This window comes from Martes martes (assembly GCF_963455335.1).
Source record: "Martes martes genome assembly, chromosome: 2".
NCBI lineage: Eukaryota > Metazoa > Chordata > Mammalia > Carnivora > Mustelidae > Martes > Martes martes.
In genome coordinates, this window is record NC_137889.1 from 95,958,289 (window position 1) to 95,980,482 (window position 22,194).

General features: G+C 38.1%; 1 protein-coding gene across 4 annotated transcripts in view; it reads left to right on the top strand.

Moving 5' to 3' along the window:
- The window catches only part of PDLIM5 (PDZ and LIM domain 5), a 207,104-nt gene extending 197,690 nt beyond the window's left edge, over nt 1-9,414 (top strand). For all 4 annotated transcript variants that reach the window (XM_080795510.1, XM_080795507.1, XM_080795508.1 and 1 more), the window contains 4 exons: nt 577-757; nt 3,207-3,327; nt 6,513-6,628; nt 8,256-9,414. In XM_080795510.1, coding sequence (XP_080651636.1) covers nt 577-757; nt 3,207-3,327; nt 6,513-6,628; nt 8,256-8,345 — 508 coding nt within the window. In that variant the 3' untranslated portion in view covers nt 8,346-9,414. The remainder of the gene's footprint in view (nt 1-576; nt 758-3,206; nt 3,328-6,512; nt 6,629-8,255) is intronic.
- Nucleotides 9,415-22,194: the final 12,780 nt, after the last annotated feature.

The following is a 22,194-nucleotide window of genomic DNA, read 5'->3' on the forward strand; positions in this document are numbered from 1 at the left end:
TGTCTATTTGGAGGGGTCGTAAACATCTGATATGCTTAATAAAGTTGAGAAATAAGGAATGAAACAATGTGTGGGGAACAGAAGTGGACCGCAGTGTTTCCTCGGGTAATAATTGCTATGAATTTTAAGAGTCTGACATTACCAAATTAAGGTTTCTCTTATTTTATTTATAGAAATGTCAAATTCTCATCTCTGCCTAAGCCATATAATATTTTCTGGTTACTTCATTTTCCACTGGAGTTAACATCCTCATTTTCAGTCATAATCATGATACAGAGTCGCTCGTTGCAGCTCGGAAAACAACCAGGTCTCTTGAAGATGGAAAAAAATGGGGGAAATGGCCTTCCTCGAAAGAATCCCCTCCTTGAAAGAATCCCGCTTTTTACTCTTCCCTTTTTCTCTTCACATAAATGCTCAGAGTTCCTATGTAAGTTTACAGCACCCTTGTTTTCAGCCCTTGAGAAGGATAATTGAGCAAGAATTTAATTGTTTTGACATTGCATAAAAGAGGTTCTGTCCAAGCTAACTTCAGAAACTTTTATTCCCCAGCCAACTTGATCTCTTTTCTTCTGGCAGGGGACCATTCCTAGTGGCACTGGGGAAATCTTGGCATCCAGAAGAATTTAACTGTGCTCACTGCAAAAATACAATGGCCTACATTGGGTTTGTAGAGGAGAAGGGAGCCCTGTATTGTGAGCTGTGCTATGAGAAATTCTTTGCTCCTGAATGTGGGCGATGCCAAAGGAAGATTCTCGGAGTAAGTGTCAGAAAACCTGTTTATTCTGATTGAGCTTTAAAGCACAATAATTTTTTTGTTATGAAACTCTTCCAACAGTTTTCCTTTTTATTTTCTTCTTACTTGATTCCCTCTCTGTTTTCATCACTGTTTATTATTGTAAAGCAAAACTAAATAGACCTCTGTAGAAGTATAACGGACTCGTGGGGTTAAGTTGTCTTTGGTTTTGTCTTACTGAGTGCTTGCTTGTCTGGTGAAAGTCTAGCCACTGTGGGGGAAAAATAATTTACTGTGGGTGTGCTACCTCAACAGGACCCTGTTTGCTCAGGAATGAAGAGGTCGCACAGGACCACACACATCAGAGTTCTCAGAACTGACACCTTCACTGTTTTAAATTAAATTCCATAGCTTTTATAAGAACAGCATTTCCCCATTTGTCAGGGTTCAAGCACAGGGCACAGATCTCATGAAATATATAAAACATGAGACTTATAAATGATATATTTTTCTTAAACACATGTAGTGTTTAAAAATATAACTTATTTTATGAGCACATACATGTGATAAAAAAATAATGTAGGCACCTTTTTTTTTCTTTTCAAAAAGGGAGTAATTTAGGAGACAGATATATAATAAATAATGATGAATGAATGAATTTCTGCTCTGGAATATCCAGGTTGCAGTTTACAAAGAAAGGGTCAGTCATTTCTTATGGGTGACTAGGAGTTGGAATTTTATTTTAGAAGCATCCAAGGTGCCTGGTCTCACACGAAGCTCATACAGCTAATACAGAAGAGGGGAATGGCATTGCTGAATTCTAATATTCTCTTTATAAAAATATAATAATGAAACTTCAATTCATATCAATTGAGAGAAAAGCTAATATGAATTTTGAGTACTTTGAATTTCAGATTACATCTTTAAATGGTTCTAAAACTTTGAGGACACTTAAATTATAACTGTACCACATGAAATATTTCTATATTATTAATTTGTACAATATGTTGGGAACAAAAGAGTAGAATTATACAGGCTGTAACTTCCTAAAGGATAAATAATAAGACTCTTTCAATATATAAATATATTCTGTAAATTCTAGAATAATTAATAATACAGAGTCAGGTAGTAATCTTAGAACCAAATGAGGTTCTAGGAAATGGAAATCTTAACCTCATTGCCTTAGAGATGGACCATAACTTCACTACAGAGACAGATTCTCTGGGTTGTGTTTTAGTTGTTTGATTTCCTGTTAAAGAAGGAATAGTAATCTTTCTCAAGGATAGAAAGGGAAGTAAATGCCAAAAGCCTTGAGAAACAACTTGGTTCACTGTACCTTTGTTGTATATGTTCATAGTAATCTTTTTGGATCTAAACAACTGCCATTTCTCCTCAGTATCCTTCAGTAGTGAGCTGTGACATTTTCTAAGGCTAATAATTTACTCTGTATCATTTTATTTTATTTCAACAATTTTTATTATTAAAAATATTTCCAAAAAATTCACTCTACAGCAATTTGAAAATACCCAAAAATGTTAAGAAGAAAATTAAAGTGACCTATGTATTTTACCAACCCTAGATAATTCTTATTGACCTTAGGATGTATCTTCTTCCAGTTTGCTCTTTATAAGTAATTCATTTACAAAATTATGACCATACTCCATGTGTAGCATCCTCTTTTTTGTGATAAATATTATGGAAAGAGTGAATCCCCGTGTTATTAACTATTCTTCAAAGATAATGTTTAATGGCTCCATCTCTCTCAATCTAAAGAAATGATTCCTTACAAAACTAGCTTCTAAGACTTCTTTGACTAATTAAAATCTGGCCCAAGTCTTTGATACTGCTGTTTTTAACCATAGGGCCATTGTTGATTAGAATCCATACTTTATGGTTCAAACTTTACACACTTGTTTGAGTGTGTGCTTAGTGTAGTCACAGCTGATTTCCGGAATCCTAAACATGTGTTAAACTGATTGGATTACACTGATTATGTTATTGCTTCTATAATGCACCAAAGCACAGGTTTGTTTCAGTTTTCAAATGTTCTGCCCTTCCTCCATGACATTTTCTTGTTTCTCCTCCATGACATTTTCAAGATAATACTATGAAACCTTTGTAAGTGAATGTTCCCTGACACCCTTTTGAGAGAAAGCAGAAGGTTTTGTAGCAAACACTTATGAAGTGCTTACTTCATTCACCACATGTATACTGTTTAAAAAACATAATCATTCTTTAAATAAGTTTATTGATGTGTATTTATGGGAAACACACTTATTATATAGTGTATCAGTTTAGATGATTTGTGAGTCTGCCCTTAAGTATCATCTGTTACTTAGAGGAAAAGCTCATGGTAAAGACAAAGCATGTGTCTACTTTGAGTCAGTTTAAAAGGGCTGTGTTGGTACAACTAGTAAAATAAGCATTTGTGTATTGTCATCTTTCTTTACAACCAATTACCTTTCTATAACAGGAAGTCATCAATGCTCTGAAACAAACTTGGCACGTTTCCTGTTTTGTGTGTGTGGCCTGTGGAAAACCCATTCGTAATAATGTTTTTCATTTGGAGGATGGTGAACCTTACTGTGAGACTGGTAAGATCCTAAAGCCGTTAGTTTCTTAAGTTTTGAATAAGGATAAAACATTACCCTTATATTACTATAAAGTTGAAAGGAAATATTGGGCAAAGTAGATTTCCTAACTATTTTCAGGGCATTTAAAGCTACTCTAAATACATAGCAAAAAACTATGTAAAATTTTTATGACTTTGTCAAAACAGATATTCCCAACTTTTTATTAAGAGAAATGAGCATATAAGCATTACCTAGTAGGAAAATATTTTACTTGAATCCCTAATAGTTTATGGATATGAATTCTACCAACTTGTGTAGCTTAAAGCCACCTCTTACACGCTAATAGTGAATTTTGAGTGGTTTTAAACATGAGAAATGATCACCTTTTGAATGTGATACTGATTTGCTCTTCAAAGCAATGGTCTTGACAATAAATTGGAAGTCTTTTTTTACTCTTTCTGAGTGGAAAGGTAATCTTGGCTTGGATGGTTCCCTTAGTAAAATTACTTTTAATAAATAGGCTCCAAGGACCTATCTACTACATTTCTTTTTTTTTTTTTTTTAAGATTTTTTAATTTATTCATTTGACAGACACAGATCACAAGTAGGCAGAGAGGCAGGGAGAGAGAGAGGAAGGGAAGCAGGCTCCCTGCTGAGCAGAGAGCCCGATGCGGGGCTCGATCCCAGGACCCTGAGATCATGACCTGAGCCGAAGGCAGAGGCTTTAACCCACTGAGCCACCCAGGCATCCCTCTACTACATTTCTTATTACCTGAGCTCTGAACACGTCTTTTCTTTCCCAGAGGCTAGAAGTGAACTTTCCTAACACTTATTTATTAATATTACTCTTACTTAGGTATTAGTACCACACATAGGTTTCAAAAAATGAACTATTTTCCCTTTATCACGTCTGTATTCACTACCACTGCATTTCCACTGTGGAGTTTTATTGTTGATCTGCCTTGAAACTCAAAGTGTGGTGCTGGAAGAAGGTAATATTGCACACTAGTTAAGTTAAAGGGGCAGTCAACTTCTGATTTGAGGCTAGTCAAATTGGACATCACTTGGACCCTTTTTTGTTCACTCAGTTCCTTTTAGTTCCTGGTTGGGACCAGTCTAGATCTATGCCAGACTGTCCACCAGGAAGCTCTCTGGGAATTCCAGTGATCTAGCCCATCTATGGTCTATTTTGGGACAGGATGGCTACAAGCTGCCTACCTTGATTCAATCAGAATATTTCAATATATTTTGTAATTTCACCTAGTTCTTCTGAAAAAAGAGTTTTATTATTATTTTTTTTAAGTTAAGCTTTGTGAGACATTGGACTAACTGGCAGACAGTCCCTATCTAGCCAAACACATACAAAACTAGCCTTAGTATCATATTTAATGTAGTCTAAGAAGTTAGATTTTTAAAACCCAAAAATTGCTTACAGAAAGGGAACAGCATTATTGAAGATTTGTTTTAATGTCACTTCTAATCAGCTTGATCTATTTTGTTGTATTTCTTTAACCTTCCGCATTTGTTACTACTGAGACTTTCCCATCTCAGTAAATGCCCCACTGTCCAGTATCCCAAACCTTAAGATTCTGCTCTTGCCATGTCTAATCTAATTAGTAAAATCTGGCAGTTCTACCCCCAGTGTATATTGATTCATTCATTTCTGTCTACTCAACAGTCAGAACTAAATCCAGCTCACTCTCTTTGCCTGGACACTCTAATTACCAACTAAAGTGGTCTATCTTCTTTCCCCCCGACCCTCAAATCGCAGCTATGATAATATTTTGTTTCAGTGTGAATTAGATTATACTTGATACCTTTTGGCTGCCCCTTGAGGAATCACTGCACGCCTTATTAGGCCAACCTTATCTCCTATCTCCTACCACCTTATTTTCTGTCACTTGAATTCTACGCAAACCTATCCCCTTTGCTTTTCTGAACATGCTAAGATTCTTCCTGCATCAGGGCTTTTGTATTTGCTGTTTCTTCTAACTTACCTGTTCTTCCTCAGATTTTCTGTGGTGATTTTTCCTTTTTTTTTTTTTTTTTTTTGTCAAGTCTTGGCACAATTGTTACCTCCTCAGAGAAGCTTTTTCTAAGCCCACCTAGTTAATGGAGTGTTACATACTCCCCCCAACTATTCTGTATCACGTGACTATTTTTTTCATGGTTCTTGTCACAGTCTGAAATTATTTATTATCACTTATTTTAAAAATATAATAGATGATGACATCCTACTCCTAGTGAAATTATAAGCACCATAAAGAGAGCAGCCACTTCTGTCTTTACCACTATAACCCTCATCAGTGCTAGGCACATAGTAGGACTCTGAACATGTGATGAGCTAATGATGCTAAGAAATATTGAAAATTGTTAAGAGAGGTAAATCAAGTTAGAAATGAAAGTCTACTTTTTACTCCAGCTGCATAAAAGAAAATTGCCAGTAAGTTCTAATTTAGTAATAATAAAGAAACATCTCATCAATACTGCTTTCTTCAGAAGGAAATCCTATTAGTATTTTATAACTATAATCTCTGTCAAGTAAATGGTGTTCTCTGGCTAAGGATTTTTAGCATTAAGTCATAAATTTGAACGGAAATCACAGCAAAAGACTAGGGGCTAATACTGTTATGATACAGTCCAGCTAGAAACTCAGTCACAGCACTTAATTCATGGAAGTTTCTTGTGACTTTTTTTTTCTTCCTACCAAGTCAGATACTCTACAAAATGTGCTGATATCAGATATTTCTTCTTGATTTTATGTTCTATAGTCTAACTGTTGCGAGTTTTTGGAGGTTCCCTAGTCTTTTGTCAAAACAGTCCTGTCTGTTCATAACTTATCAGGGATCAGAGTTGTTCTTCATATGTATTTGGACACTTAAGTAACTGGAGATATGTGAGAAGTATTATGTGGAAAAATGGAATAAAAAACGTTAACTATGTAAATAAAATTTACCCCAAAGGTAATTACCCTGAATTAAACACCCCAAAGTTACCCTGAAACATGCTACACTTTATTTCTCAAGCAAAGATGTCTTCTGAACATTTTCCAGTTACTAGTAACTCTAGTTACATCTTCTAGTTACATCTACTAGTAACATCTTCTCATTTAATTCCAGTTTTGTTGCTGCTCTCTAGAAACTATTATTCTAAAGCTTTGTCATGTTTAAATTATGTCTCCCCACCCCCACCCTGCCCCTATACAGATTATTACGCCCTTTTTGGTACCATATGCCATGGCTGTGAATTCCCCATAGAAGCTGGCGACATGTTCCTGGAGGCCCTGGGCTATACCTGGCATGACACTTGTTTTGTATGCTCAGTAAGTAAACATCTTATTTCCAAATTAGAGGAGCACAGTATGGCCAGTTTTAGCCTAAGCACTAAATGGAAATAACAGTTCTTGTATCTTTCAATCCTTCACACACGAAAGTACTTTTACAGTGATTTTAAAAGTTATTCATTGAAAGTTTTGGCATTTTTTGAATTGTTTGGCACAGAACAAACAAGGTGCTTACTGCTTTAGAGAAAATCTTATTTTTAATAAAGTTTGTGTTTATAAGGAGAAACCGCATGTTTCTTAAAACAGCAAGAGGCCTTTACTTTTTTTTTTTTAATTCTGTTTTATCGAAGTGTTTTTAGTAATTTTTGGAAACATGGGTACCTGAAATAGAAACGAACAATTCTAAAGATCTGTTGTTGAATTAAGAGTGGAAGCAAGCTGTATGTTGATTTACTTCCTTCCTTAGCAATAGTCCATGAATATTTTTTTCCTTTTAAGACTGTAATAAACATTTAGTGATATATTTACCTATTTTGTTTGATATTCTAATATTTTTTGTTTTATTTCTAATGATGAGAATAGCTGTAGAGACATTTATCCTAAGACTTTTTTTAAAAACTATTTTATTTATTTATTTGAGAGAGAGAGAGAACAAGAACATGCATGAGCAGGGGAAAGGGGTAGAGGGAGAAGCAGACTCCCCGCTGAGCAGGGAGCCCAACATATGGCTGGATCCCAGGACTCTGAGATCATGACCTGAGCTGAAGGCGGACGCTTAACTGACTGAGCCACCTAGGCATCTAGGTTCCCCTTAAGACTCTTTAATTTAGAAAGTAAATATCCAATAAAGATACTCTGTTCAGATGTTTGATTTTTTTAAATTAGATTTAATATATCTAATAGTTTTCAATACCCATTGTATGAAGGGAAAAAAGTAATGTTAATTGAAGTGAAATGATGTCCCCAAATATTACCTGGTTGACTATTAAATTCATCTTGTGTACTTCTTCCTTCTCTTAGACTTCATGAGATCTTTAAAATGCAACAACTTAGAAGACTTGACTTCCCCTGTTCTCTGGTAGAGCTGCTCTATTATACTATCATATTTAAGAAAGGCAATAGGAAAGACAGGATCACATGAATGCAGATAGTAAGTGAACTGTATAATCATCCAGTAGGCAGATGTTGACCAGTAAAAACCAGATGTTTTTACTATAAGAAACCAAGAAAATGAATTAAAAAGAATTCTCAGGTATTCTGTGCCTGTGTGTTTGGGGTCTTGGGAATATTTGGCTAAGCAATTGTATTGTGTTTTCATTTTGAGTGCTGTGGTTCCCTGCAACAGGAAGCAAATTTAAAACATTGATGAGCATTTGGGAAGAGAAATTACAATTAATGTGACCTCTTTATGTGTTTTCTTATTAGGGCCTAGTAAAGAAAAATAATGATCAGTGATTTAAATAAATTAGAGTGCATTCTAGGAAAAGGTCATTCTTTATTGCTTTTGAAAAATTTTATGAAATACCATAGTAATCATTAAATGTCAGAGTGTCTAGTACAGCCAATGAAAGTGCTTTGTCTTACCCACCAAGTGAAAAGCCGTTTTTCCCTTTTAGGCATATTTGATAAAATAATGATATTCTTTTAAATAATGCTTCTTTTTCAGGTATGTTGTGAAAGTTTGGAAGGTCAGACCTTTTTCTCCAAGAAGGACAAGCCGCTTTGCAAGAAACATGCTCATTCTGTGAATTTTTGAAAGTCAACAGTTCGGGGTAGAGAAGAAATTTGAAGAGAAAGAGGAGAATTGGAATTACCAATTAATTTTTAGATCTAATATTTATGGGAATTTTGAAAAATAATAGTGGCCCTGGAGGGATAAATTCCAGCTTTAAAAACCAAGTCTATGAGGAAATATTTGGCTTCATAAAGTAAAGGGACAGTTTGGCATTTATGATTACTTTTTTCCTGTATTTTCTGTCTGTGAAATTTTTATAAAAACCGATTTCCTGGTTGACTATTAAATTCATCATAGAATAAATTAGTGGAGAATTAAATTTTAGAATAAAACCTCTAACATCTATGCTGAATTAATGATACTTTCTTGCCTTGTTAGGTAGTTCTGAGTAAATCTGTAAAAGGCAATGAAAATTGCCTTACACTCTATCATTAGATGTATTTTTTAAAAAATAGTGCTTATCTTTAAAAGAAGAAATAGGAATTTAAACAGAATTTTATCAGTAGTAGGTGTCAGTTTTTTAAAAAACTGCTATGTACTTTTTTAAATCTTACTGATCGTTCCAGTGGGAAAAACTGGTTAAGATTTTCATCAAAATGTGCCATGCCAATAAGAGATGTTATCTGTTTCTCTCATCCAGCCCCCCAAAAGCCACCAAATTGCTTATAAATTTCAAATTTTTGCCTATTATTAAAATATGACCATTTCTATTCATTGTGTATGTTTTATCACATGTATTAGTGAAACTCCCATTTTTTCCCCTTCCCTCATGCTGAGGTCGAGAGAGTGAGTAGAATAGAGTGAGGTTAGGAATTACAGGAAGTCAGAGGACTGCATTCTTCAAAAATTTTTTTTAAATTCTCCCCTTTTCAGACAGTGAATCCATTACATCAGTTTCAGGTTTGTACTACTGACTGATAAAGGTTTGAGAACTGTCTTTGAAGAATAATTTTTTTCTTAGTTCTACATTAGAAAAGTAAAATATTGGCTTGGGGATGTGATAAAAATCTAAGGGTTGTTTTTTTTTTTTTTTCTTTCTTTTCTTTTAGTAGTTCTCTCTCAGTAATAAATAAATCACTTCCAAGTGTGATTACGATGTTTGGAAAGCTTTTATTCCAAGAGATTGGTAGTATAGGAGGGGAACGTGATCAATTACTCATACTGGCTCATTATTTGTTTTCTTTATTTGGGGAAAAAATTATTTAGCCCACGAAGACAGAGCAACAGTTGTGAAATTGTGAATCCTATTGGTATTTGCCCAGTGGGAAAACAGATTATGACATTTGATAGTTTTTCTCTTTGTTTCCAGAATGGATGAAAGCCCATGATCCCACTAAAAAATACTAATGTGCCTGGGGCGAGGTGCTTTTAAAGTTGAGACAGAGCCTAAGTCCTCCTTGCCCCATAGCTCACAAAGGACTTCATTTCCATTGTGTGCATATTTGTTATAGAGGGAGGTTTTAGGCTCTAATATTTGTTTAACCTTCCTAAGAACTTTTCAAGGCATCTGTCCTGAAAGCTGTTAATTTATGGTCTAGCAGATTTATATTATATACAGATAATAATTAACTGAGAATCAGAGCATGAGAAGGGTGACATGAAGTGGTTTCACCAGTAGCAACCCTAAACTGCCTTCTCACCCTGCATCTGTAGGGAGGCAGAAAGTTTTACTTTTGAAATAAAAGTGCTGGAACTGAATTGTGCATTATTTCTCATTGCTGCTGAAGCCACCTGTAGAGTCCATGCTGGCTGATGTGCGTTATCACATAACTTCATGTCAGTCTCTTGCTTTACACAATATAAAAGAAATTGGTGGTTTTGTTTGGATGTTAGTAGAGATGATTTTTTTTTTTTTTTGGTGTTGTTTAGTTTTGCGTTTATAGATTCTATGCCAAGATAGTATTTGAAAAGTCAGTGACATTTGGGTATTTCCTTTCCAGAATTTTATTTGACCTGGATTTCTTATTAAGTTATCTTACATTAAGGATGTCATTTTTATTAGACTTCTCATTGTGCACATTATTTCACGGAGCTTAATGTTGCTTTCCTCTAAATTTTATCCCTAAAAAGATAACATTGCTTCTTAATTTATCATTTTGTCTTTGTGCTTTGTTCTTCTCCTTTGTGACAAAGCTTTATATCTATTCTAAAACAGTTAATCCTGTGAAATAAGTATTGACTATAACCCAGAAGAATCTCTGTTTTTTCCAGTGGGGAATGAATGCTATATTTAATACACCAGCGTTAATCTTTTAATAACTGGCAGAGCACTTTATTCTTCTGGTGAGTTCCCTGAATATTTATTTTTCTGATTATAAATATTCCATGTCAGTAGCATTTTTTTAATTATTACCTCTTTACTCTAGAGCATTTACTTTTAGTATTTCTTGATGTATATTTTGGAATGCTGTACTTAGTATAATACAGATTTAAATTACAGTATATGACTCTTAAACATCTTTACTTGTATTTCCCAGATTGAAAATACTAGCAGTAGATTCCAGTTTATAACTTTTTTCTAGACTTACAAGGGCTGCATTTTGCCCGCTAGAGTGGCAGCCTAGAGAGGATCCCTGCCGCTTATGCTTATAGTAGCATACATATTTCTTGTTGATTCAGGCTACAGTTAGAGTCTAAAACTAAGGCCTAGTGATTTGGTCACAGTAGGAAGACAAACAGAAATGAGAATTTAAATCTTCAAAATTTAGTGTAGCCTATCGTTAAAATTATCTACAACAAAATTGTTTTCATGGTGCCATTTTTAAGGGGTCATATATTATTTATAGCAAGTAATTCCTTCCTCTCCCTTGTTCAAGTATGAATCTAGTGTTATAGTCACAGTTTTGTGAGGTTTAGAGCTTTCTTCATCATCTCTACTGAAAGGAGAGGCTTTTCAGACATAAGGGAAGGGAAAACAATGAAAAACTTGACCCAAATCTAATACAGTTTCAGTTTGTCATCTTTCTTCTCCAGATATTTTAAAGTATTGGGTTTGGATTCTCAAAGTATCATTTGCCTTATCTGTTAATCTCTATTTTCTGTCTCTTTACATTTTTACATTTGTATACATCTGTACTGTTTTGCTTTTGGATACATTTTCTAATTAAAAACCACGTGAGAAATATAATCAGTGTAGTAATACCTTAATGTGCACATGCTGAATAAATAAACGGCTGCAGTGATATAAACAAGCTCTCCTGGTCTTTCTTTTTTGGGTAGCAAGTGGTTTCCATTGGAATTCCATCATGGGAATAAATAGTGTTCACAGGAGAGGAAAAGAAGTAATGATTCTCAGAAGAATCTCTCTTTCATGATTTTCGCCTATCAAAATGTCCCAGAAACCAAACATTTGAACAGATTGTCACATTTGTTCTATTTTAATCCATTTTTATGCTCTGCATGTAGCATGTAGACAATACGTGTTTGTAAATTAATACATAAACAAGCCTCATTGTTGTAGAAAATATTTATTGCTGAAACTGTTTATTGGAATAACCTGTCATACCAAGCACTGTATTGTATCATATATCTTATTGAAACAGCATACGTCCTCAAGTCCATTTTCATGCTTTAATCCACCAGGGTACATTACTTCATGGTTAACTCATCCCAATCTCATTAGTTAACTTTTCTATAACTAGGAAAGCTCATCTATTCCTCATTTGTTTATTGGTTTGAGTAAGATTTTTTTCCCTACTGTATAAAGTTAAGAGCAATGTTTCTGTTGCAGGCTATATATTGGAAATAAAAGACAAATTCAAGTCTATTTGCTCACAGTATATTAAACTCCAGAAGCCAAACTTACAAGGGCATCAAGTCTGCATTTGACATTTTAATAGCTGCTGTTTGGTTTCTATCAATCACGTCATTGCACATTAAAATGCACCAACAAAATAAGAGATCTGTCATTCCTTCGTTAAGAAACAGTAATCCAGTGCAAGATTTATAGGCTTAAGACTCAACAGTGTGTGTTCACAATAAATCCCCATTCAGTGCTCAAACCAGAAACAAGCCTCCCTGTCGTTCAGTGTTTTCTGGTCAAAATGTCCCCAATATAAGATTATCAAAGGTTTTCTTACAGAACTACATATAAAATCCTTTTTGCCAACAAAAGCTTAATTTAGGTTGGCGGTTTCCCTTTTTGAGTACTCTCAGACAAGATCTTGGTTATATCAGAAACACATAGGTACTGATGTATTATTAGCGGGCCTGGTGTTAATTAGGGAGAATTACCAGAAATAGTTTGCTTCGTGGGAATTTATTACAGAATCACACTTGACTGATGGCAGAATAGGAGTTGCTGAGAGAGAGCAGCTCCCACTCATAACCACTAATTAATAGGGTGCCAAAATTCCGCAGAGAAGGTTTCATCCCGAGTGTGGGAGCCGCAAAGGGAAAATGGTTCCTTTGCAGTATTTAAAATTTAAAAGAGGAAAGGGGGTAGGACGCATGGCTACCCAACAGAAATCTCAGACTGGTACAGTTTTGTGTTGTACTGATGAATGAGAGCATTTAACTCGGGAAGCACCGAGCCCAAAAGTTTGTGAACAAATCGCTTTCCCTCCAAAAGTCAAAAGTAGCTTGTATATGTATTATACCAAGGAGATAGGCAAAGGTATCTTTAATGTGGCAAGTGTCTAATTCACTTAACTGTTCATTTTATGAGGAGAGTTTAGAACAAACCATTTGTCTGTGGCATGATGTTGCTGAACTTTTATTCTTTATTCCATGATTTAGAAGCTGTCTGAGTAGGTGGTGAGATTACATCAATGATTAATAAGAAAGGTGTGGCTTCCACACCTTGAACCCAGAGTTGAGGAAAAACAAGGTGTGTTTAGTGATTGGCACTAATGGCAGAGCACTGGGGGAGCCCTATTAATGAAAGTTGGCCAAGAAGGCAATTCTTTTCCCTGTGCTTGTAACGCCGTGTAATCACATACAATAAAACTTGGAGCCATTGCTTAGTGTGGAAGAATAAAGCATTTCCATGTCACAAAACCGCTGATCACTGACCTCAGGGAGAAAAATAAAACAATTTATAATTCACAGAGAGTATAATTTTTCAATTTCTCTTCAGGCAATATAGTTCCCAAGGAAAATGACTTCTGTGCCAGGCCCGTGGATTGATTGACACGGTCTCTAATGCATCCGTGTTTCAAAGGACAGAGTTTCTGTTTAATAACTGGGTTCCAAATTAGTTTTTCATCATGTTCTAATTGTCACATTTTCTCTCTGGTTCAAATATACTTAGGTTTGTTTTTTCTTCTTTGTCTCCCTTTTTTTCCTTTGCTTGTAGAGCACACACAGCTGGTGCTATTCTAAGCACTTACTCAAAAATGCCATTGTTTGTTTGAAGTATTTTAGTGGACTATAAGATCTTCAGAGCTTTCTTTTGATTTTTTTCCTCTAGTGTATCACTGATATGCCAAACGTCCCTCGGTAAATAGGAAAGTAACTTGAACTCCGGTGACTTATCAGGCCAATATTAATTTTTGTGTAAATAGAAATTTTTGCTTAGGTGACCATATATTGAGGTCATCTGACCCCAGATGTTTTCTCTATTCCTGTTCGCTCGAGAATCCTGACAATCTCAAGCCTCCTTAGTTGAATGAAATGGAGAGCAGACATGTTCTTGGAGCTTGCTAAGTATGAACTTGGAAATATAAATGAAAGTAATCCTAGCTTCATCAACAGAAACTTATCATTTATTCTGCTCTGTGAAATTATTACACTACTGCTTAGTAATTTTTCTGATACTATTATAAGTGCTTTAGATAAAAATCAACTTAATAAACAAGTTGAGGCACCAAAATGAACCCAGAACTTCTGCTCCAAGAAAATGTATAGATCAATGATGTGAATCTATGAGTTTGCTTATGCCTGACTATCCAGGAAGTTCTAGCTGATCTTTAACAATATCAACATAGTATAGATGGTGAGAGTATAAATTAGGGTTTGGGGAGAAAATGATTGATTATGCCTGGTGGATCAGACTGGGTCCAATGGGGAGGCCGAAATCACACTGAGATTAGCAGGAGACATAAAGAATTATTACGCTAAGATGGAAGAATAACTATGAAAATGTAAAGAGAGCTCAAAGTGTACCCTAAGATTGAGAGAGGGCACCCAAGGAAGAACAACCTTCCAGTGAGTACCCTTCCCCATGGCTGGAGATAAAACTTTTCTTGGAGAAATGTTGCAGCCCACTGAATGGCAGAGAAGTTATCTGGTTGCTGAGGTCAGCCAGAGCTGTTCTTCTGTTGCCAGGAACAAAGAAACAACCCTCCAGAAAGCAGTAAGCCCACGTTAGGTTACCAGGGTTAGGTGGGTGGGTGTGCACAGGGAGTTGGGAGAGTTGCTATGGCCTAAAATACACACTATTCACCTCAAGAGGGCTGCAGCAAGGTGGCCACTGAGCCAGGCCAGAGGTGGGAAGTCACCAAAGGTCTGTGCATTCTGGAAGCTCAGCTGGGGCAGAACTCCACCAGAAGCCCCCACCCCCACTCCCACCCCAGGCATCCTGGATGAGCCAGGCAGCTGGTGCAAGGAAAAACAAAATAAGAAAAGCTCCTGACTTCTGCACTATTCCTTTGTCTCCCTTTGTCCCTTGGCCGACAGTTGACAAAGCTGAATACCGCTCACTGTAAAGGAGAAATGCTTAAAGAGTCCAGTTCACTATCACAGGACAGGTTGTGATGGATGAATTTGGAAGTGATGATCAATACATTGATAATAGGCACTTCTGGGTACAAAATGAAAACTTTATATTCTTAACTAAATTGAAAACTCCGTTACTCTTGGTGAATAAGAAACCCAAAGAAATTCTTCTAACTTCATCCTCTATTGCCAAAAATCCTCTGATAATTCAATATGCGAAGTTAACACAATGTAGCTTCGATTGTTGCTTTCCAAGGCCTATGCCTAAACATCCAGGATAATGCAAGTTCTGAGTACTTAAGAGATTTATCACATGTCTACTAAGATAGAGCCAAAGTGTTTTTTTTCCCTACAGTTAAAATGAATAAGACATTCTTAATTGAAGGTTGGTATTAATCGGTAATACTGGTTTTTTCAAGATTTTATTTATTTATTTAACAGAGATCACAAGTAGGCAGAGAGGCAGGCAGAGAGGAGCGGGGGAAGCAGGCTCCCCGCTGAGCAGAGAACCCGATGTGGTGCTCGATCTCAGGACCCTGAGATCATGACCTGAGCTGAAGGCAGAGGCTTTAACCCATTGAGCCACCCAGGCGCTCCAATCGGTATTACTGTTAACAAGAAGTTTATTGTTATAAACTTAAACCCCTATCACATAGAAAAATGATTATTTTTATATTCAGTAATGGAAAGCAAAGAGATAAATGATTTCCCCTTCATAGTAAACTAAACTATGAAAGCTCAAGCCCAGTGGAACTATAATAATAACTTAATTTTTTATACCATCTTTGTCCTTCGTGTGGTATATTACCTGTCACGCTAGGGTACACTGATCCCCTGTAAGGTTCTAATAACTGGAGAAACGGAAAGTCAAGTATTTTTAACCCAAATACCAGTGATGAGAAAATGAAAACTCAGAGAAATGATTTTCTAAAAACATAGTTATTAAGTGGCAAAGCTCACACTTAGCCTTTTTACTAGATTAGAGAAAACATTTACTATTTCATCCACATTGTCTTAGAGTCCCTCTTAATAAGGGGCAATTCTCACATGTTCAGTTAGTAAAGGAAAGGTTTAGAAATTACTTGATTTTGACAGACTGTGTACAACTTAAAACCCGTCACCATCCGAGTCGCCTAGTTGCCTGCCACACCGCCAGTACCTGGGACGTCTGCAGACGGACCACGTGCCCTTCACAGGTGGTGTTTGTGCCCCGGTTAGCCCTCTCCGTTTCCTGTTCTTTGTGCTTTCGCTACATTGCAAAGAAGCACAGGAATACTGAAAGTCAGTCTGAGGTGTAGCTAACACCAAATGTGGTACCAAACAAACGAGAAGGCTAGAGGAGATGCGGTGACCTGCCCATACAGGTCAACAGGACCTATTTATAAGATGTTGGGAAGCAAGTCAAGATGGCGGGCCCCCAGTTCTTCTCTGTGTGATGTAGTTAGTTCCGGGCTGTGAGTGTGAAGAGTGGAGGATGGAAAAGGTGAAGCCTCAGTGAGAAACTGCACATATGTCTAATTATTCTGACAAGGTTGCCTAAGACTCTTTTTTTCACTCAATTGAAACAAAATCTCTCTGCTCTTCGGTAATGGCAGGCACCGCTGCTAAGTCCACTAAAGCATAGCTGGAAAATCCAGCCGCCCTCACATCTGTTTTGTATGACCTTTCAATCATCAGCAAATACTTCTGCCACTAGGAACGGGAGTCTGGGTAGGATATGGCTCTGTGACTTTCTAAGCTATCACTATGGAAAACATATTGAAACAAAATTCACGCATGCCATGTGCCGTGCCCAGAAATTATAGACTTGTCTGGGCCGTGTTAAGGTTTTGACCTATCAAGAGTGCTCACACCTGCTTCTTACAGTCAAGTTGTTAATCCTTTGTTCAGAAAATGAGACATATTATGAAATATGTGAATGGGCTTTTATTGCTTAAGACTTAAGTGGTTAGGATCCTAAACTGGTTCAAACTAAAATAACGTTGATGAAATAACGTGTTTTAAGACTTCTAATGATTATATTTACTCTACGTCAGAAACCTGGGTGACTGAACTTTCAGATTCTTTGAGAACCATGACTTGGTTACAGCCCTTGCTTGAGTTCCAGGTTGTAAGGAAGTGTCCTGAAAATAAAATAGAGGGGAAAAGCTCACTAAGGAATCTCTTGGAAGGACGATAATGAAGTTCACTCTCACATGAATTATGATGGGAAGCCCACGGAAAATGTAGAGTTCAGTTTATCTCCAAGACCAACTTGAGCTGTTGTCAAAGGAAAGTATTAATGGCCATAATGAATATAGGAATTACATGCAAGTGTACATGTCAAGTGCTTAAAGAGAGCAGACTACTCTAGGTGGAACTCAGGCTCTGGCACTGACGGACCCATGTGAGTGTGTCTCCCATCACGCCCCGCTTGAACTTACAAGAGTCTGATCATTTGGGTCACGTCCAAATCAGCGATGTTGAATCTTTTGTTATTTTTATTAACATTTAATGCAGGGGAAGGTGGAGCAGTTTTTTGGCAGGGAAGGAGGAGGTGTAGAATCCCTGGAAATGGAGATCCACACCGCAAGTGCTCTGCCCACTTAGCTCTCCCTTATACTTGTCCACCCCACTCAGCAAAAGAGCCCTGTGCTGGGTGTTGCTCCAGAATCGCCCTAACCAGTCTCTATCCCTGACTCTAAGCTGCTTATCCAGAGTCTCCCATCAATCCCCATGAAGTTCTTTCCTCTAAGATTTGCCCTAGTGAATTGCAATTGTCTCCATCTCATAATGTTTCCTGGATTGACACTGAGTACAACTGAGCAGTAGGCCAACTTCTTTGACTGGTGTTCCTTCACTTAAGAGCCTTCTAACCTTGGAAAACCACAGAACTTGTTGTTCTCGTTGTTTTCATTAGTGTGTCCTTTCACCCTCTCGGAGGATAGTTCTCCGATGTATTGGAGAGTTGTCACAATGCTTAAATGAGATTGTGTATGTGGACATCTAGAGCTTCAAACGACCTATCCAGCCTTTTCTTGGAGATAGTAAGATATATTACTCAAAAAACAGATTCAACTTATTAATCCTGGGTTCAGAAGGTGAGACCTTTTATGAAATATGAGAATGAATGAATAGCTTAAAATTTAAGTATTCCAAAATAAATTTGAGAATTGCTATTGACTATCTCAGAAATTTGAGAATTGCTATTGACTATCTCAGAAATTCACAATGCTCATTTAAGCCGAGTAGTCTTGTCATGAAGAGTAAAAATAATTAAGTTTTAACTAGGGACATTGGGGTGGCTCAGCTGGTTAAGCAGACGCTCAGGTTATGATCCCAGGGTCCTGGGATGGAGTCCCTGCCTAGCAGGGAGCCTGCTTCTCCAGCTGCCTGCCCCTCCCCCTGCTTGTTCTCACTCTCTCTCTCTCTCTTTCTTTGACAAATAAATACATAAAATCTTTTTAAAAAATTAAGTTTTAACTATGTACTTCCCAAATATATTTGGCCATGAGCCCCTTTATTTAAAGAAAATCTATCAATGCCTTACTCTATAATCTGGGAAATACCGGCTTACCCCTTCTCCCTTTTTCATGATAAATGTCCTGAATTGTGCTTGTCTTTGCATTTTAGACCAGCGACTCTCAAACTTTAGTGAGCGTCAGAATCTTCTGGAAAGCTGTCGCAATGAGATTATGGAGCCCCACCCCCACAGTTTCTGATTTAAGTGGTCCAGAACAGGGTGAAAAATGTACATTTCTACTAAATTCCCAGGTGAAGCTGATCCTGCTGGGCGGGAGACCACCTTTGGGGAAGCACCTGTTGGGGATCACATCTCACTTTAACATGCAAATGACCTCAGGATCCTGAGATTAGGACTAGGATGAGGCCAATGAGTACCCCTTTCTGATCAGCTTCTGGTGGATGCCACTGATGCTGTTGGATCACAGACCACACTCGGGGGGGATGGTGAGCCTTCTGAGACTATAGGTAGAAACCAACATTATCTCTCTTCTTCCTGGGTCTAAAATCAGAGACTTTAGGGTTTCAGCCTAAAAAATAGAGATTTAAAAAATATTTTAAAAACCTTAGATTAAAAACTATCTACTTGGGGAGTTTTGCAGCTTTCTTTTATCCTTTCTTTCCAGGATTTCTGGGGTGCTTGTGGAGGGCAGAGCGCATTCAGCATTGCACACAGATCTGGCTGGCGCCCGGGCTGGGGCCCCAAACACCAGCCGTGGAGGTGAGAGAGTAATTAAATCTCTGATGGTAAGTTTGTATGTCTTCCCCCCATCAATCCAGATTAGGAGTGTTAATTTTCCTGAACTTTAAAAATAAACTCTAATGTGGAGTGGGGGAGGGGTGGCGCACAGCGGCAGTAAGTTGGAGAATTGGTGCACAGAGGCAGGAGTAAGGGATTTGGGTGTTTGGCCAGGCTGATCACTAATTATTTCTCTGATCCTGGAAATGGCACTTCACCAATACTGACCAGACCTTCCTTCTCTATAAAAATTAACTGGCTCGGTGGTTTGTACACGTTGTTTGTTTTAGTAAATCTCTTTTGAAACATCTTCCGAACCTCACACCTAAAACAGGCAAGAGGTGAGCATTGAACACTTTTAATTTTCTACCAGAAATACTTTTAATTTGCAAAACCATCAAGGAAGCTTTGGGTTGTTCAGGTTCTCAGGAGTGAGATTTGTAAATCACTGAACTGGAAAGCCGCCTAAATTTCTTCCAGGCTGACACGAAACCATCTGTGGGGATTGTGGCTCTGTGCTGATTGATTAACCTCCACTCACATTCCCTGTAACGGCTTTGGCTTCTCCCAAACAATAGTTTGGTTTGAGTTTTTGTGTTTAATCATAATTCATTTCCTCAGTGCTTTCCACCCTAAAAGTAACAAGCAAGCTTGGAGTTTTGGGGTATTCTTTTCTTTTCTTTTCTTTTCTTTTCTTTTCTTTTCTTTTCTTTTCTTTTCCTTTCTTCTCTTGTCTTTTCTTTTTCTTTCTCTCCCCCCGCCCCACCCCTTTAAATTATTGAAAACGACTTCAGCCCGGGAGGGGGAAGGGAAGAGGAAAGGTTGTCTGCAGGCACCTGGGGAGGTCTGGGAGTTGCTTTGTTTTCTTAGCTGTGCTGTGCAAATGAACTGAAGGTTTAACACTTAGGTGCTGTTTGAAGATCTAATACAACAGAGCCCTGAGTAGGGAGTCCAGGAACGCCATCGTGCCCACCTTGCCCAAGGTCCCTCAGTACAGCTGTTCTGAGAGCTGCGGAGCTAAAATTTGTTGCCATGGCTTGACCTCAACAAACCCATGCCTGTTCCGATGTATAGATTATGTTCTCCGAGGACAGCCCTGCTCACTCATTTTGCGTGCATCTGTGGGACAGACAGGTTTCTATCAGTCCTCTACTGCCCACCATTCTAAAGCTACAGTTAGTTCTATGATACAGTGCCTTTTCGCTTAACAGACACCTTGCTGTTGGAATCGGCCTATTTCTTCAGCTTTTCCCCAGCTATACTGGAACCTCTGTCCTCAGGGAACTTGCAGTGGGACCACCTTGCAGGCGTTAATACTTTTCCCACTAAACCTGCTTGGATGGCCGCCAACGTGAATGCTGCTCTCAACAGAGTAATGGAGATTCCAGGAGACCCCGAGGTTTGCTTGGAGGCAACAGAGCCCAGTATTCCCCATCTCCCGTCATGGGCATCCTTCTCTTTTAATTTCCCATCTCCCCTTGCCTCCCCCCACATCCTGGGAGACGACTCTCCTTTTAGTTTATTCTAGTACGAGGACATCTGGCCCTCCTATAGAGTTCCCTCCATTTCAGAGGACTCGGGACAATTTTAAAGACTGAGGGGTCTCCTAAGAAACAGTAAAATAACATTACTTCTAATTTCGTGCAACATAATAGGGAATCAGAAAATCCATATCCATTCTTATCTCAGTATAAAGTAGAACTAGCAAGTAAAAATTATAAAACTCACAAACAGCCCAGATAATTTTCATTAGAAGGGCCTCGTGTGTGGGCATATCCACACACACAAACACACACACTCTCTGTCTGCGTATGAGTAGCAACCCTGATAGCAAGTTCTTTCCCTGGAAGCTAAGAGAAAGGTGCCATGTGGTCTACATTCTAAGTTTTTAAATCGGCAGAGAAGTGTTGCTGTGGGAAGACTTCCCGGTCCTGGATTCTTGAAGGAATTATTGTGTTGATACTCATGCAGAAGACCTTGGGTAACAAAAGGGCCCATGTGTTTAGACTCTGAACAGGTGGGAAAGAGCATCGTTTGTATCCAGTTGTGTTTTATGTGAGTTCTTTGTGAAATATTAAATCTCATCCCAGAAAACACTTCTGCAAGGGAGTTGGAAGGATATGGTCCGCATCTCTTGGTGCCTCACCCACTCCTTCATACGTTCATTCATTGAACAAATATGCATCAGAGTGTCTAGAATCGACCATGCACTGGTGGTTTTAGTCGCTGGTCTCTATTCTCCTAGAGCTTCCATTCCAGTCAGGAGAGACACAAGGTAGAAACCGGACACAGAGAAATACTGGATGGTAAGTGGAGTGCCCTACACAGGCTGAAAAGAGAAAAGGGGGCATAGGTATGGGCGAACCAGACAGGAAGAGTAGGCGGGAAGGAGTCCGGAAGCTGCTGGGGAGAAGGCTGTCCCAGCACAAGGGAAGAGCCTGGCACGTTCAAAGAACAGCAAAGAGCCAGTGCGGCTGTGAGAGAGGGAGAGAGAGAGGGAGAGAAATTAGGGAGGGCCAAAGGAGTGCGCAGGAAAGGCCCCAGAGGTCCTGGTAGGCCTTTTTAAAGACTTTGGCTTTTACTTTCATCTAAATAGTTAACAAGTCCTTCAGGTTGGTGTATGTAATTCTGTCCGTCTCTCTGTCCGTCTCTCCCAATCCCCATTTTAGCGGCAGGTCTTTGGCAACTGGTGGACCGCATCCCCTGCGTGAGGGAACGAAGGCCTGAGTGTGTCTGCAGCGTTTCTAACCACCTTCGCTTTTACTGGGATTTGCTCACAGGGCAGGGCTTCCTGAACACTCTATTTTTGGCTTGTAAGAGAAATTATGTAGTTCTCATCTTGATGAAATTTCACAAGTCTGGACTCGCTCTAATTTCCGTAAGACAAAACTGAGTAGTCTCCAGTGTTCCTTTTCTTGTCTTACATGCTTTCTGGGCCTGGACGAAGCTCCTTCTCCTAGGACCAGCCACATG